Raw genomic sequence first — 25,580 nt, 5'->3', positions numbered from 1 at the left:
AAGTCAAAGTTTCACTATTTGCAAAAGACATGATACTCTATGTAGAAATAAAAAAAAAACTCAACCAAAAAATTGTTAGAACTAATGCATGAATTCAGCAAAGTCACAGGATAAAAAATCAATGTGAAGAAATCTGTTGTATTTCTATACAACAACGAGGCAGCAGAAAAAGAAATCAAGGAATTAATCCCATTTGCAATTGCACCAAAAGCAATAAGATACCTAGGAATAAATCAACTAAAGAGGTAAAAGATCCAGAAGGATTGGAAGAAGAAATATTGTTAAATTGTCTGTACTACCCAAAGCAATCTACAAATTTAATGCAATCTCTACCACTAGCATTTTTCACAGAGCTAAAACAATCCTAAAATTTGTAGGGAACCACAAAAGACCCTGACTAGCCAAAGCCATTCTGAAGAAGAAAAACAAAACTGGAGGCATCACCTCAAGCTGTATTACAAAGCTGTAACCATCAGGACAGTATGGTACTGGCAAAAACAGATACATAGATCAACAGAACAGAAGAGAGAACCTAGAAATGGACCCATAAGTATCTGGTCAACTAATCTTTGACAAAGCAGGAAAGAATATCCAATGGAAAGAAGACAGTCTCTTCAATAAATGGTGTTGGGAAAAGTGGGCAGGCACATGCAGAAGAATGAACCTGGACCACTTTCTTATACCATACACAAAAATAAATTCAAAATGGATGAAAGATCTAAATGTAAGACAGGACATTGTAAGACTACCAAAATCTTAGAGGAGAACACAGGCGGCAACCTCTTTGACCTCCACTGTATAAATTTTTATTAGACATGTCACCAGAGGCAAGGGAAACAAAAGCAAAAATGAACTCTTGGGACTTGATCAAGATAAAAAGCTTTGCACAGTGAAGGAAATAGTCAACAAAACTAAAAGACAGCTTACAGAATGGGAGAATATATTTGAAATGACATATATGATAAAGGGTTAGTATCCAAAATCTATAAAGAACTTGTCGGGATGCCTGGGTGGCTCAGCGGTTGAGCGTCTGCCTTTGGCCCAGGGCATGATCCTGGAATCCCAGGATCGAGTCCCATATCGGGCTCCCTGCATGGAGTCTGCTTCTCCCTCTGTCTGTCTGTCTGTCTCTCTCTCTCATAAATAAATAAATAAAATCTTTAAAAAAAAAAAAAGAACTTGTCAAACTCAAAACCCAAAAAACAAATAATACATTAAGAAATGGGCAGAAGGCACGAATAGACATTTTCTCAAAGAAGACATACAGATGACCAATAGACACATTAAAAGATGCTCAACATCACTCATCATCAGGAAATACAAATCAAAACAACAATGAGATACCACCTCACACCTGCCAGAATGGCTAAAATTAGCAACACAAGAAACAACATGTTGGCAAGAATATGAAGAAAGGGGAACCCTCATGCACTGTTGGTGGGAATTTTTTTTAAGATTTATTTATTTATTTATTTATTTATGAAAGACAGAGAGAGAGAGAGAGAGAGAGAGGCAGAGACACAGGAGGAAGGAGAAGCAGGCTCCATGCCAGGAGCCCTATGTGGGACTCGATCCTGGGACTCCAGGATCACACCCTGGGCCAAAGGCAGGCGCCAAACCGCTGAGCCATCCAGGGATCCCCTGTCGGTGGGAATTTAAACTGGTATGGCCACTCCATAGACAAGTTTGGAGGTTCCTCAAGAAGTTAAAAATAGGGCACCTGGAGATATATATATATGAAATCTTGCCATCTGCAATGGATGGAACTAGAGTGTATTATGCTAAGTGAAATAAGTTAGTCAGAGAAAGGAAAATATCGTTTGATCTCACTCATATGAGGAATTTAAGAAACAAAGCAGATGAACATATGGGAATGGGGAAAAGAAAAAAAGGAGAGCGGGAAGCAAATCATAAGAGACTCTTAATGATAGAGAACAAACAGGGTTGATGGAGGGAAGGGGGTGGAGGATGGGCTGGATGGGTGATAGAAATTAAGGAGGGCACTTGTTGTGATGAGCACTAGGTGTTGTATGTAAGAAATCACTGAATTCTGCTCCAGAAACCCTGAGGTCGTGACTTGAGCCGAAATCAAGATTCCAAGGCTTAAACAACTGAACCACCCAGATGTCCCAAAATCCACAATGGTTTTGAGAGCTACGCTGGCAAAATTGCTGCCAGCATGAGCTTAAAGAAATTATAAAGGGGAGCCTGGGTGGCTCAGTAGGTTAAGGGTTTGCCTTTAATTCAGGTCATGATCCTGGGGTCCTGGGACTGAGCCCCACATTGGGCTCCCTGCTCAGTGGGAAGTCTGCTTCTCCCTCTCTCTCTCTGCTCCTCCCTGCAGCTTGCACTCTCCCTGCCTCCCTGTCAAACAAGTAAATAAAATCTTTGTTTAAAGAAAGAAATTATACAAAGACTTAAAGGTTCAACTTTCTATGTACAGAAAGCAAGCTGAGAAACTGGGCCATCCAACCAACAGGGTCATATTCTCCAAGGTCCTCTTCAGATGTGGACAGGAAAGCTGATGAAAGACATCTCACAGGGAGGAAGCAAGACCTCACAGGACAGGGGATCCCTGGGTGGCTCAGCGATTTGGCGCCTGCATTTGGCCTGGGGCATGATCCTGGAATCCCGGGATCCAGTCCCACGTCGGGCTCCCTGCATGGAGCCTGCTTTTCCCTCTGCCTGTGTCTCTGCCTCTCTCTCTCTCTCTCTCTCTCTCTCTCTCTCTCTCTCTCTCTCCCTCTCTGCCTCTCATGAATAAATAAATAAAATCTTTTTTAAAAAATAATAAAATCTTAAAAAAAAAAAAAAACCTCACAGGACAGTGGGCTGGGCATGGGACATAGACATGTCCCCTCATAGAGAACAGAACTGAAACTTTATGAAGGAACATTTCCACTTCCATAATTGTGGCTTCTAGCAGCATTTTCCCAGAGTGATTTTGAAGTTGCTGTAAACCAGTAACTGCTGTACATCTTCTACACACACAGAGAAGAAACTTTTTCAAGTGAGAGTATTGTGGTTATCACACTTCTCTTTTGTCATCATAGATGTATGGGGAAGCTACTTTGTTTTTTAGTTCATGAGTCCTGGGTCAAAAGGAGCCACCTATAGACTTGATAATGATCACTAGATCTAGATTTAAAGCCTGGGGCCATTATTGGATGGAAATTTGAGGGGGCAGATCCTGGGATGGGAATGAGCATATTTAGTTCATGGGATGGATATGAATACTGTGGCCAAGAAGTTGTAATGCAATAGATCATTAATAGCTCTTTGATTGTAGATTCAGCCATGTTATTTGGTTTGGTCAACAGGATAAGGTGCGAGTGGTAATATTTTAACTCCAGCCCAGGTCTTCAGGGGGCATGGCATATTTTGATTTAGCCCCTATGCATCTTCCATTTCCATGAAAAGAATATGTGAGGGCTAGCACGTTGTTCTCAGGGGGAAGATGAAGGACATGTGAACTGGAGCCACGCTACCCCATCTTAATGCAGAAAAAACTGGATAGAAATAAGTGGATCAGAGAAGGACAAACATTATATGGTCTCATTCATTTGGGGAATATAAAAAATAGTGAAAGGGAATAAAGGGGAAAGGAAAAAAAATGAGTGGGAAATATCAGAAAGGGAGACAGAACATGAGAGACTCCTAACTCTGGGAAACGAACTAGGGGTGAGTAGAAAGGGAGGTAGATGGGGGGTGGGGGTGACTGGGTGATGGACACTGAGGGGGGCACTTGATGGGATGAGCACTGGGTGTTATTCTATATGTTGGCAAATTGAACACCAATAAAAATAAATTTATTTTAAATAAAGAAATAAGTGGATCTGAGAGATATGGAGAGCATGTGTGCACAATGTGCATTCACACACATTCCTATTACTAGGTAGGGTTGAATCTTAGTGATTTCAAACTTTAATAAAAATCAGGACTCACTTCCCATTGGTGTTCTGTTGGAAACTTAACTTCTGAAAAGTTGTGCTTAAAAATAATTGCAGGAAAAGGTTGAGGTTGAATCACAAGGTGATGAGCTTCAAACAAAGTATCTTTAATAGACATGTAGAGGTCCAGAGTTGAAGCTTTTCCCCACTTACTCTGTCTTCCCTTCCAGTCCTAATATCTCCAATTATTTTAATCCCACCTGAGGTACTTGATCTATCTTGCCTTCTCAGAGAATTCTCAGAGAATTCTCAGAGAATACATTCTCAGAGAATGTATGAGAATCTACTTTCAGTTTCTTGCTCAGCTGTGTGTTACCTCTGCTAGGGTATTGTGTATCTGAAGTGCTGGCATCTGTTTTGAGATGCAGTATACGATTTTTAAACCCTTGTAACATTGTGTATCAGCAGATAACCATGTTTCCTCCCACCTCTCATACCTCCAGACAGGGGATTTAATAGTTCTAGAAAACTGGGCAGCCCAGGTGGCTCAGCGGCTTAGCACTGCCTTCAGCCCAGGGCCTAATCCTGGAGACCCGGGATCGAGTCCCACGTCAGGCTCCTTGCATGGAACATGCTTCTCCCTCTGCTTGTGTCTCTGCCTCTCTGTGTGTGTGTGTCTCTCATGAATAAATAAATAAAATCTTTAAAAAATAGTTCTAGAAAACTGATGTATAGTTATAACATTATGGCATCTGCACATGATTTCAGCAATCTCATGGTTAAAGACGTGGTTAAGAGAAAGAAGAATCATAGATTAGTTCTTAGATGGAGACAAAATCTTGCCTGACATGGGTGGATGAAGACACATAGTGAACAGTATTTACTTTTTGCATGTCCAACTATTCATATCTAGTACATCCTAGTATGACTATCTTGACTGGGACATTGGCCAACTATCACTTACTCTCTGGTTAAATGAGACTGATCTAGCTTTCTAGCTACAGGTGTGCTCATATGTCTCAGAAAGGCCAATTAGTGCAATCCATCACCTTGGCTACATCAATCAACTTAGGAATGGACATCCAAACCAAGATCAAGCAATGTTGAGTCTGCCTTATGAGTTTCTTGCAAGTGTTAGTGCAAGCACATTATTTCTGTCTAGAGATGCTGGTGGATATCTTCCCAGCACATGAAAAGAATCAGCCTGAGAGTGAGGTCTACACAATGGAAAGTGGCACTTAGACTTGGAGAAAGACAGATTCCCAGTACCATTATTTCAGTATTTGGATCCCCTCATGTCTTGAACTCATCACAACCCTAGTGTTTTCAGTTATATGAAATAATCTTTAATCAACAAGAGTTCTTAAACGACTCAGAGAGCAATGAGTAGCTGGGAAGGAAAGATTGTTGTTGTACTTCTAGAGAGGAATTTGCTCCCTTAATTCATCAATATTTCCTCCTTCATTCCTGGAAAATGGGATTACACTTTTCCTGTTTGAGAAAAAATTTGAATAGAAACTTTCCTTGATTACTTGATTACTTTCTCTTCTAAGAGAGATTACAATCAAGATTCCTTGATTACTTTCTCTTCTGTAAAAGAAAGCACAGCAAAAAAAATCTGATGTTGTGTGACCCATTTGTCAAGATTTACTAAAAGAGAAGCTTACTCAGCCTCAAAGACAGACATCCATTTCTTTTTTCTTGTTGAGCACCCTGCTCTCAGGAGCAGTGGGTCCTCAGCTTGTACTAGAGACTCCTTTTTTTTTTTAAAGATTTTATTTATTTATACATGAGAAACACAGAGAGGGGAGAGAGAGAGAGGCAGAGACACAGGTGGAGGGAGAAGCCTGCTTCTATGCAGGGAGCCCGACGTGGGACTCCATCCCAGGTCTCCAGGATCACGCCCGGGGCTGAAGGCCGCGCTAAACCACTGAGCCACCTGGGCTGCCCGAGACTCCTATATTTTAGATGCTACCTGCACTCACCCAGCCATCATATTGCACTGATGTGAATTTTCTGTTTTTGATAATGTACTGTAGTTCTATTACCATCAGGGAAAGATGCTTGATGGGTATGTGGCAACTCTGTACTATTCTTTTGCAACTCTAAGACTTTTTCCAAAACAGTTATTATCTTTTTTTAAAGAAAATGTCTTGGTCAAGACTTCAAATGAGATAGGACAGGTCTCAGGGTGGGTGGAGCTGGAGCCATACACACCGGATTTATGAGGGAGATGTTGTCACCGATGGTTTCCTGACTTGATTGTGAAAAGGAAACTGTACACCAGGCAGTGGAGAACCAAGTGTCAGGGTAAAACCTTTACCCACACATCTTGGAGACAAGGTGGGCAGGAGGGAGCCTCGATCGCCCAGTCCCCCTTCTTCCTTTGAACTATAAAACTGAAGACGGGATCTTGTTCTGGGTGGAAGGGACACTATGCTCACAGAATTCCTGTCCCTGCTTTGCCTTGGTGAGTCTCCAGGACTGGGACAGATGGGTTTGGGTGGGTGAGAAAATTCACGGTGAAGCGGGGGTTGATGTGAAATGATGTCTTCTGTGTACTGGACACATGCTACCTGTCAGAGTTTTGTGGGCTGTGGTATGACATGCCTCTGTTCTGGTGCTCGCACACAGAGATGGAGAAGTGAGGTTCAGAGACGTGGGGTGACACCCTTGTTTACTCAGCTGAGAAATGCAGAGCTCCCATGAGTTCTCCAAACTTTATTTGTCCAAAATCAGTCTTGCCATGAATGTTTGTTGGCATATAGGAGGGTAGGGCACATAGGGTGTGGAGCTGTAGGTTTGGGTACAGACCAAGACTACAGAAAAGGGCTATGTCTGGGGACAATGAATGAAAAGAAAATTTTCTGACCAGCCTTATCCTCAGATTGGTTTTTAACTGTTCTTAACTTGAACATGATGTAATCAAAGGGACCTCAGCCTGTAAATGAAGACCTGGGATTATGACTTTGGCTTGATCTCATAGGAGCCCTAGACTACGAACCAGCAGCTCCACTGACCAAGACTCTGGTTCTTCTTTCGTGAGTTGGGGGTGAGGGGTTGTGTAGAGGCTATCAGGACTTGTCATTTGCCCTAGTTCCTTCCTCCTTCTGCAATACAGCCCTTCTTTTGGGGTAATGCTCCTCCCACACACACATTTGAGCTTTAGGGGTGGCTGTCAGTCACTATGCACCAAACCTCCAGCTCTCCAGCTACAGAGCAGAATAAGCTGGGCAGTCGAGAGACCACCTCACTCTGCCCGTATTCATTTCCAGGGCTGCTGTGACAAAGTGCCACAAACCAAGTGGCTTAACACAACATAAATGTACTCTCCCACAGTTCTGGAGGCCAGAGGTCCAAGATCAAGGTGCTAGCAGAGTTAATTCCTCTTGAGTGCTCTGAGGCTCCAAGGGAGAATTCATTCCAAGCTCCCCTCACTTCTGGGGACAGCTGGCAGGGCTGGGTTCCTTGTTTGCAAACACTTTGCTGCAATCCCTCATGCCTTCACGTGGCCATCTTCCCTCTGTGTCTGTCCCCACTTCTCTCCACTTCTAAATTATTTTTTTTAAGATTTTATTTATTTATTCATGAGAGACACACACAGAGAGAGAGGCAGAGACAAAGGCAAAGAGAGAAGCAGGCTCCATGCAGGGAGCCTGATGTGGGACTCGATCCCAGGACTCCAGGATCACGCCCTGGGCCTAAGGCAGGCACTAAACCACTGAGCCACCCAGGGATCCCCGATGTCCCTCCACTTCTAATGGGGATGCCAGCCATCCTGAATTATGGGACCAGCCTACTCTGAAATAACACTATTTCCAAATAAGTTCACACATTCACAGGTATTTGGGGTTAGGACTTGAACATATCTTTCTGGGGACACAAATCAACCCATATGATCGTCCTCCCCTCTGGCCATAATCATCATTCCAGGGATGGATCTATGTTGCAAAGCAAGCCAGTCCAGCTCTATCAAGAAATTTCTCTACTGGTATTGGGATACAGATAAATTTTGGTCCTCTATAAGTGTAACCTCCCAGAGATGCCCATCTTTAGCTGCCTACAGCTCTGCTTCCAGGCTCCTGGTCCTGTCCTGACAACATTCAGAGGGAATGACACATGGCAGCTAAGAAAAAAGACCCTAACAGCACTAAATCCCTGGGTCAGGCTGCTCTGGAAGCCAGAACCACCATTGCACTTAACGGAGGTTGCTTCCCTAAACTAATACAACTAGTCATTTCCACTTAATCTTATTTTGGGTAGACTTTTAATATTTGAATCCTTATATATCTTTAGTACAGAAGGTAAACATACCTAACTCACATAAGATTTTAAAATTGTATTGAGGTCCAATTCACATAAGAGCAAACACTGTAAAGTATACAATCTATTAGCATTTTAAACATTCACGGTGTTGTATAACCACCATAAAACGTTTTCATCACCCATAAAGGAAATGCTGTACCTATGAAGTAGTCACTCACCATCCCCTTTCCCACAGTTCCTGGTAGCCACCAATCTACTTTCTGTCTCTCCATTTAGTTATTCTGGGTATATCATGAAAATGGAATCATGCAACATGTGACCTTTCATATCTGGCTTCTTTTTCTTGGAATGATATTTTTAAGGTCCATCATGATGTATCACTGCAATGTTTCTTTCTACAACAGAATCGGATAATATTTTGTATAATACAATATAATCTTAATATTTTATGTAAAATTTTTAAGTTCTCCAGATGATGAGCTCAAAAGATCTGTTAAATTATAATATTTTTTAAAGAGTTTATTTATTTATTCATGAGAGACAGAGAGAGAGAGGCAGAGACACAGGCAGAGGGAGCACCAGACTTTCTGTGGAGAGCCTGATGCAGGACTTTATCCCAGGACCCCAGGATCACAACCTGAGCAAAAGGCACTCAACCACTGAGCCATCCAGGTGCCCCTTGTTAAATTGTAATTTAACAGTAATCTGGAGGTCCAATTCTGGCACCCAATTCCAATGTGTGAGCGTGGGGCCCTGACACCACCAAGCAATTCTTGAACATCAGTTGGGTGTTCTGTAACTTAACTAATTCTGACACTATTTACCTGGAGTTACCATCAGATCCTGTAGGTAAGGGCTCAGTCACACAAGACTACCCCCACTCCATTTTAGATGCCAATGGCAAGTCCGTATTGTCACCTGATCAACTGGCTATATATTAGGAGTTCCCATTACCCCATCTTTGGGTTTGATTAATTTGCTAGAGAGGCTCGCAGAACTCACAGAAATATTTAACTTACTAGATCATCAGTATATTCTAAAAGGATGTAACTCAGGAACAACCAGATGGAAAAGATGTGGAGGGCTAGGTATGGGGAAAGGGCAGGGAGCTTCCATGTCCTCTCCAGGCACACCACTCTCCCTGTGCCTCCATATGTTCACTAAACTGGAAGCTCTGTGAACCCATCCTTTTGAGCTTTTATAGAGGCTTCATTGCATAGGTACCATTGATTATACCATTGGCCATTGGCAATTGATTCCATCTTCAGCCTTTCTCCCCTCTCCAAAAGTCAAGGAGATGGAAATGAAAGTTCCAACCTTGTCACCATATGGTTGGTTCCCCTGGCAACCAGCCCTCATCCTTAAGTGTGGTCCAAATGTCACTTCATTAACATAATGAAAGACTTTTATTGCATTCAATGCCTAGAAAAATTCCAAGAGAGGGGTGCCCGGTAGGGCCACTTAGAAGAGCATGGGACTCTTCATCTCAGGGACATGAGTTCAAGCCCCATGTTGGATGTAGAAACTACTAAAATAAATAAATAAATAAATAAATAAATAAATAAATAAATAAATAAACTAACTTTTAAAATGTGGTTTTAGGAGCTGTGTGCCAGGAACCAGGACAAAGATCAAATGTATATTTCTTATCATAAATCACAGTATCACATTCGTTTTTAGGGAGCTGTGGTTTCGAGTGTCCCCACTCCTTCCTATTTCTGTGGAAGGTGCTAGCACCTAATGAGGCTGGACATTGTCCGGCTCCCTGTTTGATGCATGTGAGACTGTTCTGAATGTTAAATGTAGGATATCTGGCAGAGCAGGCAAACATGGTAGCTGTAGGGGAGATGACAGCTGTCTGCCAAGGATCTACTAAATAATATAAACATGTAAGTGGCCAGTGTCTGTAAAGAGTTATCCAAGTGACAGATTCTTGATAATTGGTGGGGTGTTTTTTAAAGATTTTATTTATTTATTTGAGAGAGAGAGCGGGTGAGAGAGCACAAGCAGGGGGAGCAACAGGCAGAGTGAGAGGGAGAAGCAGGCTCCCTGCTGAGCAGGGAACCCAATGCGGGGGCTCAGTCTCAGAACCCTGAGATCATGACCCGAGCCAAAGGCAGACACTTAACTGACTGAGCCACCCAGGTGCCCCAATTGGTGGGTTTTTATTGTACTTCTTTCCTGAGAAGTGCTTTTTTCAAGTTATCCTGCCTTCCCCTTAAAGTTTCCTCTGTGCAGCTAGCCCTCCTTGTCTATATCCAATGTGGTCCCTTTTTGGGAAAGAGGAATGAGTTCTAAGGAATCCAATGCATGGCATGGAGATTGTAGTTAATAATTCCATGTTCTCATCACACACACACACACACACACACACACACAGAGGTAACTATGAGCTGATGAGTGTGTTAACTGGCTTAATTGTGGTAATCATTTTCTCTATATATCATATTCTCTATATATCCTGTTGTGTAACTTAAATATATACAGTTTTATTTATCAAAGAAAGAGAACTCCTCCCTCACTTTCACAACCTATTCTCCAGTAGGGTTTCACAATGCAAAATGAACTCAAGGCACCTGTGTGCTTTTTTTTTTTTTTTAAGGGAATCACTGTGCAGAATATTGGCTAATACCAGAGCTGAGGCGACATGAGTCTAAAAGCAGGTTTCTGAGGAAAGAACTAAAAAAGGACCATGAGGGACACCTAGGTGGTGATCCCAGGGTCCTGGGATCAAGTCCTGCATCAGGCTCCCTATAGGGAGCCTGCTTCTCCCTCTGCCTATGTCTCTGCCTCTCTGTGTCTCTCATGAACAAATAAATAAAATCTTTTAAAAATTAAAATAAAAAGGGACCATGAGACCTACGACCCCCTGACCACCCAGAGGAAGATTTCCAACTACAAATTCCCACCATTATTACTGCAAGCTCAGACTCAGTGCATCACCAGGCCACCATCTCCTTCCTTCTTGGTGAAGTTTGAGGGTCCATGTTGTGAGTTGACTCCTGAGTTTAAAGAAAGGCCAGATATCCTGAGACACTCTCGCATCTAGAGACATTCTAACATCACCTCTTGACATACCCCAAGACTAGTTTCCCATATTTCCATTCATGAGATGACCTTTCTATTCCAGAATGAAATACATAGAACAGAACACAGGAGAAGTAGGGTCTAACATTTATATAGATCAGAGCCACATGGAAAGGGCATTTAGGACCATGAATGTCTCAAATTCTTCATGAAAAGAAGAACCTGGGCAGAGAGAGTGGTTTCTCCCCATTTGAATCAGAGAGGAAACACTCTGCTCACACTCCACAGTAAAATAAATAACCATTGCATTATCTAAGTGAAAAGTTCAGTCATAGAAAGCAGGAGAGGAAAATACAAGTAAATATGTGATGATATTTAGATGGTGAAAGACTGATCGTGAAAGCAACATGATAGATCAGAAAAGGTTGCTGGAATTTTGTATATAAATTAATATACAAAATGAGAAACAATGGGACATAAGTAACAGGTTTAAAAAATCAACCCAAAGAAGTGCCTTCAAGAAATAAGATGGATGGAGCACCCAGGTGGCTCAGCTGCTAAGTGCCTGCCTTCCGCCTGGGGTGTGATCCTGTGGTCCCAGGATCAAGTCCTGCATCGGGCTCCCTGCATGGAGCCTGCTTCTCTCTGTGTCTCTGCCTCTCTCGGTGTGTGTCTTTCATGAATAAATAAATAAAATCTTTAAAAGAAAAAAGAAATAAGATGGATCTTTAACAAATTAGTCATGTACTCTCTGCCTGATACGTACTCAAACACGAGTATGTAATTTATGTCTCATAAGGGTTTCTCTTCCAGGGCTTTCCCTGGGCTTTGAAGACGAGAAAAAGAATGGTGAGTTTTCTCGCATAAACTCTATCTGTTCCTGCATCCTATATTTTCTCTTTAATCCTCTGAATTCTAGGAGGGCATTGGTGGATGTCATGATGAAGAGTCAGACTAACTCTGAATTCTTTGCCAGAAATGCTTCCCAAACCCACGCTCAGTGCCTTGCCCAGCAACATGGTTGAACACAGAGGCAACGTGAGCCTCAGGTGCCAGTCTCACTTCCAGAATGTGACATTCATGCTGGGGAAGCTGCAGGACTCTGGGTACAGGCAGGAGCAGAGATCCACAGGACATGAGGCTGAATTCCTCCTCACTCACCTGCAACCGAAGGATGCTGGGATGTACTTTTGTGCCTACAAGACAATGGTCTCCCAGGAGTGGTCAGAGGAGAGTGAACACCTGTGGCTGCAAGTCAAAGGTGAGAAAGGCAGCTTCAGGTTTATTCTTGAGGCATATAGTCCTTTTCTTGTGATGGAGCCTGGTTGGTGAAAGAAGAATCCAGGAAACAAAAAGACAGGTGTGACCACTTGGGTGTAAAGTATGGGAGAAATGGGAAGTGAGTGTGGGGACAGGCTCTCATCAAACATTATGAGTATGTATCAATGAGGTGGATGTGGGAGAGTGTTTTAGAAGATAGATGCCAATAGAAAATTTGAGGTACAGTATGGTCAAAGATGAAGAGATGACCGTCATTGAAAAAAAGATAGTTTGTTAGACTTCCCAAGAAGAGGGGTATGCCATGCCATACAGGGCCATATAGAGAAGTATCAAGGTCACTGAGGAAGCAGAGGGAGGGATAAGACTAGGCAAGAGCCTTTACTGTGGTTTCTGTAAGAAGGAACAGGCTTAGGATTGGCTATGGGGTATAGATGCTGTCCCTGACTGTCTGGTATCTGGCCCTGGAGTGATTAGGGCAGGGGAACCCTGGCCCAGAGAGTGAGAGCCATAGAGGAGGTGGTTGGAAGTATGGGCTCTGGATTGGTTGTTTTGCACTTAAGAAGGGTGCTTGAATCTGGCTCCTTGCATGGGTAGGGCGTTGGTTGGGGAGCTCACTTCTCCCTCTGCTTGTCTCTGCCTCTCTCCGTGTGTCTCTCATGAATAAATAAATAAAATCTTTGGGGGAAAAAAACCTTAAAAAAAAAGAAGGGTGCTTGAGGGAAAGTTGTCTCCTTTCTCTAGGAAGTGGACACCTTGAGAGGGGATATCTCTAGGGTCAGCAAGGGTCCCAAGATATCAAAGTGTTGAATACAGAAAATAAAAGATGTGGTTAATATAGAGATGGGTAAGAATGACCCCAGGTGCATTGGAAATGTGGAAGCCTTGGTACTTCTCTTCACCCCTGTTGCTTTGTCCTCTTCAGAATCCCTCCTAAAACCTTCCCTCTTACTCAATAAAGACCCCGAGATGACTCCAGGTCACAGTATGAGACTCTGATGTCTGATTCCATACAATAGACGCAAATATATTGCTCTCGCTCTGCTGAAAACAGGGATTCCAGAACCACTACAATTTGAGAAAATAAGAAAAATCCATAAGACATCCCTCATTTTTGCCTTCCCCACTTCAACAACAGAAATTTGACATACACCCACAAACAAAAGTGCCTTTGTAAAAGTGTGGGATCTGGCACCGTACAGCAAGAGACCTGAGAGGAGTCTCACTCGCCTGTGCATTGAGTAATAGGCAGACAGATCTCAGTGCCAGCTGTGGAACCTGCAGGAGACTGTAAATTAGTTCTAGGCCCTGTTGGCTGTGGTCTGGAAGCACCTGGAGACTTGGGCAATCACCAATGACAAGAAAATCTGTGTGGAAGTTTATAAACCAAGACTGAATGATGAAGAAATAGAAAATCTGAACAGATCAACAACAGATAAGGAGATTGCCTCAATAATAAAAAATCTCCTATTGAAGAAAAGCCCAGGACCAAATGGCTTCACTGGAGATTTCCACCAGATATTTAAAGAATAATGCCAATCCTTCTCAAACCCTCACAAAAAAATTGAAGACCTGAGGGTGCCTGGCTGGCTCAGTTGGTAGATCATGTGACTTTTGATCTCAGGGTCACAAGTTCAAGCCCCATGATGGGCATGAAGCTACTTTAAAAAAATTGAAGACTAGGGAACACTCTTACACTCGTTTCATAGGCCAGCATTACCCTGATACCAAAGCCAGATAGCGACACTAAGAGAAATCTACAAAGCAATATCCTTGATAAACACAGATGCAAAAATTCTCAACAAAATGTTAGCAACCGGGATCCCTGGGTGGCGCAGCGGTTTGGCGCCTGCCTTTGGCCCAGGGCACGATCCTGGAGACTCGGGATCGAATCCCACGTCAGGCTCCCGGTGCATGGAGCCTGCTTCTCCCTCTGGCTGTGTCTCTGCCTCTCTCTCTCTCTCACTGTGTGCCTATCATAAATAAATAAAATAAAATTTAAAAAAAAATGTTAGCAACCAAATCCAACAGCACATTAAGAAGATCATATGCTATGGATAAGTGGGATTTATCCCTGAGGTGCAAAGATGGCTCAACATACACAATCAATAAATATGATAAACCACACTAATGAAAGAAAGACAAAAATCATATGATCATCTCAATAGATGCAGAAAAAGCATTTGACAAAATACAATGCCCTTTCAAGATTAAAAACTCTCCACAAATAAGCTATGGAAGGAATTCATCAACATAACAGAGGACGTACACAACAAGCCCACAGCTAGCACCGTACTCAAAGATGAAAGGTCAGGGGCACCTGGGTGGCTTAGTTAAGTGTCTGCCTTCAGCTCAGGTCATGATCCCAGAGTCCTGGGATCAAGCCTCTCAAGGGGCTCCCTGCTCAGCAGAGAGTCCCTCTCTCTCTCTCTCTCTCTCTCTGCCCTTCCCCCACTCATTCTCTCTCTCTCTCTCTCTCTATATATATATATACATACATATATATACATACATACAAGGTTCTGTTTCATATATATATATATATATATATATATATATATATATCATTCTCTCTCAAAAAAAAAAAAAGAAAGAAAGAAAGAAAGAAAGAAAGAAAGAAAGAAAGAAAGGTGAAAAGTCAAATGCTTTCCTCTGAGATCAGAAACAAGACAAGGAGATCCACTCTCACCACTCCTATTCAACATAGTACTGCTGTCTTTATTTACAGATAATCTTATATATGGAAAATCCTAAAGACTCAACCAAAAAACTGATAGATCCTGAATAGCCAAAGCAATACTGAGAAAGAAGAACAAAGTTGGGGGTGTCACAAATTCTGATTTCAAACTATACTACAAAGCTATAGTAATCCAATTTTTTTTTTTTTTTATGATAGTCACAGAGAGAGAGAGAGAGGCAGAGACACAGGCGGAAGGAGAAGCAGGCTCCATGCACCAGGAGCCTGATGTGGGATTCGATCCCGGGTCTCCAGGATCGCGCCCTGGGCCAAAGGCAGGCGCCAAACCGCTGCGCAACCCAGGGATCCCCAAGCTATAGTAATCCAAATAGCATGGTACTGGCATAAAAATAAACACATAATCAATGGAACAGAATCAAGAGCCCAGAATTAAACCCTCACATACATGATCAACTGTTTGGCAGGAAAGCCAAAAATATTCAATGGGAGAGAACAATCTCTTCAATAAATGATTTTGGAAAATTTGGATAACCACATGCAGAAGAATGAAATTGGATCCCTTTCTCACACCATTCACAAAAATTAACTCAAAATACATTAAAGACTTAAATGTAGGCCCCCAAGCCATAAGACTCCTGGAAGAAAAGAGGTGAAAACCTCCTTTGCATGATCTTGGCAATGACTTTTTTTTTTTTTTTTGAGATGACACATAAAGCACAAGAAGCAAATGCAAAAATAAACAAGTGGGATTGCATCAAGCTAAAAGCTTCTGCACAGCAAAAGAAACAGTAAGATAAGAAGACAACCTACGAAATGGGAGAAAATACTTGCAAAATGGTGGAACAGGAAGATTGACAAGGAATAGGAATGGAAGGGGGGAAATTAGCTGGGTCATTTATAAATATTTTTGTTATTAAAAATAATGTCAAACCCCAGAGGTATTAAAAGAGTCATGTGGGGGCACCTGGCTGGCTCAGTCAGGTGAGCATTTGATTTCTTGATCAGGTCATGATCTCGAGGTCGTGGGATCCCTGGGTGGCTCAGTGGTTTGGCGCCTGCCTTTGGCCCAGGGCGCGATCCTGGGGTCCCAGGATCGAGTCCCACGTTGGGCTCTCTGGCATGAAGCCTGCTTCTCCCTCCTCCTGTGTCTCTGCCTCTCTCTCTCTCTCTCTCTCTCTCTCTCTATGTCTATAATAAATAAATAAATAAATCTTTTTAAAAAATGATCTCGAGGTCGTGAGATCAAGCCTGGTGTCAGGCTCTCTGCTCAGCATGGAGTCTGCTTGAAATTCTCTCCCTCTGCCTCTCCCCCCCTCAAATAAATAAATAAACAAACAAACAAAATCTTTTTTAAAAAGCTATCTAATGTTCTGGCCCTGATTTGGGGACCCAGTGAACATCCCAAGAGTAGAAAAGACATTCTCCAGTTCCCAAAGAGGGGCTAAAGTCCATAAGAAGAACATGAGGACCTAAGTGCCCAAGGTTCTCCACTCAGTCAATCATTATGATTATTTTTTCTTGCATCCTGTTTCCTAGATAACGACAATGGACGTGGAGCTCCTGCAGCAAAAAAATGTAAGATAATTTGAGTGATGTTTTTCCAAATTATATTTACCTCATGCAGCAGGCAGTCCCCTGTGATTAAAAGGCACAGAAGGAATCTTGATGCCTGCTTTTTCAATGTGACTGGGAGAATGACTGCCTTTCTGGCAGATGACCGCTAAGCTCCTCCTGGGTTCAGGAAAAGCTGATGAGTAAAACAGCTACAGATGCGTCATTTATCATTTTACATGATGAAAAACGATGGTGGAGTTTTGTGAAGAATGGGATTGAGATTGTGCTGTCTGGTTTGGGCAGCAGGATAGGGACCCATGAAGCCCAGGTACTTTGGGAATGTGTCTGACCAAGGATTTGCTAAAACTTTAAAGTTCTAAAAAACTGGTGAATATTAAGTTATTTTCTCTGGTGTTGCTTTTCAATGAGGAATTGACTAAGATTCTATCCTGGGAGATGCTTGTAAAATTTAGAGCTTTTGGCATCTTTGGATGAAAATGGGAGCTCATCCAGATTTTAATGGCCAAATATATAACATAAGTTGGCATCTAGTTGCTTACTCATCCTTAATTTCTGCAACTCATAACCTCCCTGTAATCCACTCCAAAGAGCCAAAATTGTTCAAGGCTGTCATAACCAGTTTTTTTCAAGGGTATCTCCCAAAATGTCCTTGCAAAATAAGTAATAGCCTTTGAAAATGTTTTTATTCAGTATTAGCAGACTTGGGAAATGATTTCTACTTCAGCTTTATGAACATAATTCACACCAGGAATGTTTTCTTGGAGAGACCTGAAATCTGACAGAGTCAAGGAGCATGGAAGTATCTGAAATAAGGCAGGAAGTCTAGTGCTGTGTGAGACAGGGAAGAGGAAGAGGTGCATTCATGTTTTTAGCTCTTGCATTATTTATTTTCTTTCTTTTTTATTGACTCATAATTCACATTCCATAAATTTACCCTTTTAAATAAGTGTACAATTCAGTGGCATTTAGTATATAACAAGGCTATGCAACTGTCACCACTGTGTAATTCCAGAACACTTTTATCACCCCCAAATGAAATCTCCTACCCTGTAAGCAGTTTCTCCCCATTCCCATACCCATGACAACATCTAGGGTGTTCATACCTTTCAGGTAGGGCAAGTAATAGTGCTCTGAGCATCAGTGTGCAAGTACCTGTTTGAGTCCCTGCTTCCAGTTTTCTTGGATATCTACCTAGAAGTAGAATTGCTGAGACATATGGTAACTCTATGTTTAACTTTTTGAGAAACTGCCAAATTGTTTTTCCAATGTGGCCCCAACATTTTACATTCCCACCAGTAATACATGCGGGTTCCAATATCTCCACGTCCTTGCCAACACTTATTTCCCTTTTATTTTATTATAGACATCCTAGTGGGTGTGTATATAATTTCTGAAGATGTACTTTCTGAGTTCAAATTTATACTGCAGCAATTCTGAACGGAATAAAGTTTTTCAGCCCAGATATGATGTCCCCGGCCCATATCCGGATGTATCCGTGCACACAAGGCCAGGCTTCCTCTCTAGTGACAGTGACTTCATTTACACCCCGTGTCAAGCTGTGTCCCACTGCTCAGCCTGATTCCTTTACATCAACACCTGAGACTTTGTAATTTACTCTGGCAGTTTGTAAAGAGTGATATGAAATTTGGCCAGGAAATGTGGACATCTCAGGGTGAACTCAGATCAGCAGGTTGTGGGGCCGTATGAAGGCGGAAAAGTCTTGTAATAGTCTACTTCTCTTTTCTAGTGAGTCACTGTGGAAGAAGCCAGAGGCTAATGTTTCTCTGCTTCCCATTGAGGGTCCTACTAGTCTGGGAACAGCTGCTCCCATCCTGTTTCCTTATGTCCCTGGAGATGTGCAGAGAGTTTGCTGCTTTTGAGGGTCTCCTGGATTCAGTGCCACCAGAAGACTCAAATAAGTATTAATGTGAATGTAACATTGTAGGGGGTACAGGGGAAAGAGGGCTGAGAAGTAAAGGACTGAGCAATCATCCCTCCACCGCATGTTTTGCATGGTGCTGGGAAAGTAGAGGAGACATAGAAGGTCACACACGCTGGCAACTGGTGACCAACAGAACTAGGGCATTCATGCTTCCACAAATGGCAGTCATGGTAAAGAGATGTCCCTGGAATACATAGATCCTGAGGCATTTTGGGTCCTTCCTGGCAGTCCCCCACAAAGAGAAGCAAGTGTCCGCATTGGGAGGTGAAATAAACCATGATCCAGAGCGCATTAAAATGGCAAAGGGATCTGGGCAAGCAGTGTGGCGCACTGGCATCATCTGTTACAGAGGGAGACAGGTGTGGGTGGGATATCGGGAGAGAGAATAATCGTTATCACTGCAATCTCATTATCCTACATCATGAGTCAGATCCAGGCTCTGTGCTTTGAAGCCAGTGCCTTCCATCGTTACCCAGCTCTTCAAGTTAGGGATTCTCATCCCACCCCTCTCCTCTGTACCCCACCTTCTGGAGGTAGAATTGACAAAAGCATACAATGTGGTGGTTTGATGCACGTGTACACCGTAGAAGGACCAAGTTAATGAATACATCCTCCCTTTGCATATTTGCCTTTGGTTTTTGTGTGAGAATGCTTAAGATCTACTCATAGCAAATTTCAGTGTTGTCAACTGTTGTCACTATGCCATCCATCAGATCTCCAGAATTCATCGGTTCACTGGAAGCCGGTAGCCTTTTACGAGCCTCTCCTGACCTCCCCTGTCCTTGGCCCCTGGCCACCACCACTCTACTCTCTGCTTCTATAAGTTCAGTTTTTAATTTTGTTTTGTTTCACATTCCATGTATAAGTGAAATCTAATCATGTAGTATTTGTCTTTGTCTGGCTCGTCTCATTTAGCATAATGCCCTCCGTGTTCATCTGTGTTGTCGCAGATGGCAATGTTTTCTACTTTTTTATGGCTGAATAATATCTGAGTATACATGCCATTCAAATGACTCTTGAACTGGGAGAGAGTTTGAATTTTCATTCATCTGAGATGGGACTTACTGCTTTCTCTGCAGCATCAGTTATTCAGGTAAATGTGCATCTCCCAGATTGTAAGCTCAGTTCTCTGGTGTTTCCATACCCAGAGGCCAGCGCAAAGCTAGCCTGACCTGTGGCTGGCGGTCCTAAAATGTTACAATTACCAGGACACAAAGCCCATCCCAGCTGTGTGACTCCAGGCCATCCCCTTAACTTCTGGATACTTCATTCATGGTGGAATGAAATGGAACAGGAAAGCTATCTCATGGGCCTCTGTCAGGATGAGAAGAACATGTGTGAAGCGCCTAGCACAGGGCGGCTCACGATAAATAATAGGAATTATTACTATGGCTAAAACACTTACTGGGGATTTCCCTTGTGTGAGGCCCTCTCTGCCAGGACCCACCCAGTTAACCCCAGCTCCATCCAGTCCAGCAGCTACTGTTTTTGTCCTCACTTTGAACAGGGAAACAAAAGGTCAGGGAGGTGAAGGAAATTCCTGCAGTAATTGGAAGTTCCAGCTCAGAAGTGGCAGCTGCAAAGTTTTGGAAACCAGGTTATCTGGTTCTTGGCACCTGTCTGCTAAGCTTGATCAGGGTGTCTCAGGAACCAAACTGATTCTCCTACCTCTTCCTCTCCCACTAGCCACCAGATTCATCTTTGCTGCTACGTTCACCTGCCTTTCCATTTTGCTCCTCTTCCTCTCCATCTTCTTCATCAACATGTGCACCCAGCATGGTGAGTTTGGGGAAGGACTGGTTTGTTTAATAAGTTGGCTCCATGCCCAGCATGGACCTCAGCATGGAGCCCAACGTGGAGCCCAATGCAGGGCTTGAACTCACCACCCTGAGATCAGGACATGAGCCGAGATCAACTGTCAGAAGCTTAACCAACTGAGCCACCCAGGCACCCTAGGAAAGCACAGTTTTTAAACGCTGGGGAAGGGGGATGAAAAGAAAGATTTTCTTATTAGATAAATTTCTCCCTGAGGGCACATGATGAGATGAGCCCTGGGTATTATACTTTATGTCAGGAAATTGAATTTAAATTTAAAAAAAATTTTTAAATATAAATTCCTCCCTTTGTTTTTTTTGTTTTGTAGGTTCATCACATGAAGAAGCCACCAAAAGGTAGATATACTTGATGTATCTCGTGCCTCTCCCTTCCTCAGAGACCCTGATTGCACATCCATGATTCCCATGCCTCTAGTCTCCAAAGCCCTTCTCTCCTCCCCAGTCTTTATTATTTTTTTTTAATTTTTATTTATTTATGATAGTCACAGAGAGAGAGAGAGGCAGAGACACAGGCAGAGGGAGAAGCAGGCTCCATGCACCGGGAGCCCGACATGGGATTCGATCCCGGGTCTCCAGGATCGCGCCCTGGGCCAAAGGCAGGCGCCAAACCTCTGCGCCACCCAGGGATCCCCTCCTCCCCAGTCTTTAGATCCCATGCTTTAATGTGTTTCTGTCTCTTAGAACCAGACATTCCAAATTTCCCAAGGAGGAGGCTGCAGGTGAGTGGTAAGGGAAGAAACCACAGGGGAACAACGGGATAGAAAGAATAAGTCTCACTCCTGCAATCTGAGAGCTGATTTTTCCCCCCTTTTACTCACAAGCAGATTTATCCAACCTGGAAAGGATACGTGTCTCATGAGTTCTCCCCACAAGGTCACTTATCACCATATGCTGACCTTGTCTACCTCCCAGTTCAGCCCATACTCTAGTTACAAGTATATCCCCAGCTCATACAACTGACAGGAGGCCAATAACATTGTGTCTAAAAACATGTGCTTTGGGATCCCTGAGTGGCTCAGCGGTTGAGCACCTGCCTTAGGCCCAGGGCGTGATCCTGGAGTCCCGGGATCGAGTTCCGCATCGGGCTCCCTGCATGGACCCTGCTTCTCCCTCTGCCTGTGTCTCTGCCTCTCTCTCTTTCTCTCTGTGTCTCTCATGAATAGATAAAATCTTAAAAAAAAAAAAAAAAAAAGCATGTGCTTTGACCAAATTCATAAAAACAGAGTAGAATAGTGGTTTCCGGTGAGTGGGAGAACTGGGGAGATGTTGGTCAAGGGTATAGACTTGCAACCAGTAGATAAGTAAGGCCTGGAGATATAATGCACAGCATCGCGATTATAGTTCACAATTGCCATACGATAAACTTCAGAGTTGCTTAGAGACTAGATCTTAATTGTTCTTACTGCAAAAAAGAGATAATTATGTGGTGGGTTGGAGGTGTTAGCTAACACTATTGTGGTAATCATGTTGCAACATATAAATGTATCAAGTCAATATGTGGCACACCTTAAACTCATACAATGTTATATGTTAATATATCTCAATAAATCAACAAAGAAACATGTGCTTTGAATTCCAGAGTAACTGGGTTCCAACTCCCCATGGCTGCTATTTATGGCTAGTATGATCCGAGACAACTCACAAAACCCTGTGATTTGGACTCTTCATTCCTTCCCATATCTAATGGGGATCAAAATCCCCCATGAAAAGGCCTGTGTGAATCCAGTGATGGGCTAAACATAAAGGGTTTGCTGGAATTTCTGGCAAATTTTAAATGTTGGATGGATGGCATGAAAGCAACAATTAACAAATGTTAATCGATGTACATTAATCATTTTTTTCTATTTAAAATACTGCTTACTTGTGAGTCAACATTAATTAGCATTACCTCTAAGAGCAATTACCAGGTAACATTTATACATTTTTCCATAGGACACAAAGGTTCTTTGGCTTATTCTTTATGCCAAAGCAAGCAAAAAGTGGCATTAGCAAAAGATGCTAATTATTCACTGTCATATTTAAAAAATATTTATGCACATGGCATTCACTTAGATACATATATCTTTTAAAGGTATGGAAACATATAGTTCACAGGTTCACAAATGAGCCATCAATGAACAAATCTGGTCTATTTTAAATGTTGGATAAATGACATGGATTAGCAAATTGTTAATAATAATAATATTATAACATGATATTATGAAGTGGTATCTCCATACAATGAATTCTATTCAGCAATAAAAAAGGAAGAAACCAAAAAATAAATAAATAAATAAATAAATAAAGGAAGAAACTAGTGGTAGATACATGTGGTGAATGGATGCACTGCAAAAACATTTTGTTAAGTGAAAAAAAGCCAGATACAGAAGACTGCCTATGGTACTGCTCTGTTTATGTGAAATTTCCAGAAAAAGCAAATCAATAGCCACCTATGGCTGGAGTGGGGAGAGCAGTTATCACTGCACTCAGGCACAAGGGAACTTTTTAGCGATGAATGTTCTAAAATTTATTGTGGCAAGGGCTACCTCATTCTGCAAATTCACTAAATATCATCAAATTGCATACCTATATTAGGGGAATTTCATGATATGTAAGTTATATCTCAATAAAATTGTTTTTAAAATAGCATAATATTACATAAATAATAGAATTCTTACAGGATGGTAGTTCTCATTCTCAAACATGTGCAATGATTGTTATTAATACCAGTCATAGTTATTAGTATGTATTATTAAAACTAGAGCCAAAACCGTCATCCTCCTGAGACACAGCCATTCGTATTATGGCACGTCCAGTAGGTCTTCCCACAATGAGGGACGTGTCCTACGGATGTGCTGTCTGATACAACAGCCCCTGGCTACACGTGACTATTGCACACACTAACTGTACCTGCTGTGACTGAGGACCTGAGCTTTAAATTAAATGTAATTTTAATTTGCTTACATGTAAATAGCCATATGTGGGTTGTAGGTACCATATTGGACAGCTAAACTCTAAATCCCGTCTCTCTTCCTCAAAGACTGAAAGCCCCCCCAGGGAGTGAGCCATGCTGATCTAAACCCCAAGGCACCACCTAAGGCAGCTTCTGTGCCCCACCGAGGAGTCCCCAGGATCTTGTGAATGTGCAGTGCGGCAGGTGAAGGAAGAACAGCCGGACCCCTGGAGAAGGAGAACATGGGTTAACATGCTGGGGATGACTGGACACATGGAAACCAGGTCACTGTGTCCTTAGCTCATAATCCATAGTAATAAAATTAAGTTTATGCATGAATCAGGCATGCCAAGGGGCTGAGGGAAAGGAGAACAACTATGGAGTTTCTTTTTGGGATGATGGAAATGTGGAATTAGAAACTGGTGATGACTTAACTCTGGGAAATGAACAAGCAGTAGTGGAATGGGAGGTGGGCAGGGGTTGGGGTGACTGGGTGACAGGTACTGAGGGGGGCACTTGATGGGATGAGCACTGGGTGTTATGCTATATGTTGGCAAACTGAACTCCAATAAAAAGAAAAAGAATAAACTGGTGACGATTGCATAACCTTGTGAATATACTTTTAAAAAAATACTGAGAGGCGCCTAGATGGCTCAGTTAAGCATCTGCCTTCAGTTCAGGTCATGATCTCAGGGTCCTGGGATCGAGCCCCAAATTGGGCTCCCTGCTCAGCGAGGAGCCTTATTCTCCTCTCTCTGCCTCTCCCCTTGCTCATGCTTTCTCTCTCTCTCTCTCTCTCTCTCTCGAATAAATAAATAAAAATATTTCTAAAAAAATAAAAATAACCCACTGAATTGTACACTTTAGAAGCATAGATTTTGGGACACCTGGGTGGCTCAGCAATTGGGCGCCTGCCTTTGGCTCAGGGCCTGATCCTGGAGTGCTGGGATCGTCCCACATCAGGCTCCCTGCAGTGAGCCTGCTTCTCCCTCTGCCTATGTCTCTGCCTCTCTCTGTGTGTCTCTCATGAATAAATAAATAAAATCTTAAAAAAAAAAAAAATAAGCAAGGCAGCTCCAGTGGCCCAGTGGTTTAGTGCTGCCTTTGGCCCAGGATATGATCCTGGAGACTCAGGATCAAGTCCCATGTCAGGCTCCCCACATGGAGCCTGCTTCTCCCTCTGCCTGTGTCTCTGCCTCTCTCTCTGTGTGTCTCTCATGAGTAAATAAATAAAATCTTTTAAAAAAATAAAAAATAAAAAATAAAAAAACAAAAAAGCATAGATTTTATGGAATATGAGTTATAGCTCAATAAAACAAAAATTTTAAAAGAACTTGGTTGTATGCACAAACCATAGCTTCTCTTCCTTCTTTCCTAATGGCTAGATGTTTGGGTTGTTTTCATGGCTCTGCTATCAGCAAAATACCACAACAGACATCTTACACCTGCTTTCCTGTTGATAAGTGTGATCTATTGGTGGCATAGTAAGAAGTAAAAATCTGTCTTCTGTGATGTCCACACTTTTAATACCACTAGGAGAGCCAAACTGAAAACTAAGGTAGTTTTACCTATTTATACTTCCACCAGGGATGTATAAGTTCCCAGTTCCCCACGTCCTTGCCAATTCAGAAATACATTAAACTTGATAACTTTTGCTGATTAAAATAGATGAACTCATAACCCACTTTAAGCTGCCTATATAAAGATATCTCATTGCTGCTTTAATTTGCATTTTCTGATTATGAGTGAGGCATATTATATTGGCCATTTGGGGTTTCTTTTCTGTAAATTGATGATTTCTTTTTTTTTTTAATTGATGATTTCTATTCCATTGTTCACTTTTCTGCTGAACTGTTGGTCTTTTCCTTTCTGATTTTTATACAAATAGCAGGTGCACCTTTCCTTCATAATCTGTACACTGCAAACATCTCTTAGAAGCCTATGACATGTTTTCATTCCTTCTGTATCTCTTAATGCTAGCTAGTAGTTCATCTTTTAATTTATATGTTGAGGGACTTCTCCACGTCTTGACTAGCTTTATATATGAATATACTCTCCTATATGTTCTAAATTAAAAATTGTTTTAATTTTGTTTTTCATATTTAATGCATCTGATATTAATTTTTGTCTAAGGTGT

General features: G+C 42.2%; 1 protein-coding gene across 1 annotated transcript; it reads left to right on the top strand.

The window, feature by feature from the left end:
* The first annotated feature begins 6,228 nt into the window (after positions 1–6,228).
* On the top strand, positions 6,229–21,590 carry LOC121485224 (V-set and transmembrane domain-containing protein 1-like). Its single transcript, XM_041745345.1, is given in 9 exon segments — positions 6,229–6,360; positions 11,997–12,032; positions 12,160–12,444; positions 16,696–16,734; positions 20,363–20,455; positions 20,820–20,847; positions 21,193–21,230; positions 21,333–21,365; positions 21,368–21,590. Coding segments are annotated over 9 exon segments (690 nt in total). The 5' UTR covers positions 6,229–6,326; the 3' UTR covers positions 21,472–21,590.
* The last annotated feature ends 3,990 nt before the right edge of the window (positions 21,591–25,580 follow it).

The sequence above is a fragment of the Vulpes lagopus genome, chromosome 2, assembly GCF_018345385.1.
Source record: "Vulpes lagopus strain Blue_001 chromosome 2, ASM1834538v1, whole genome shotgun sequence".
NCBI lineage: Eukaryota > Metazoa > Chordata > Mammalia > Carnivora > Canidae > Vulpes > Vulpes lagopus.
This window is presented reverse-complemented; position numbering and strand designations above follow the sequence as displayed.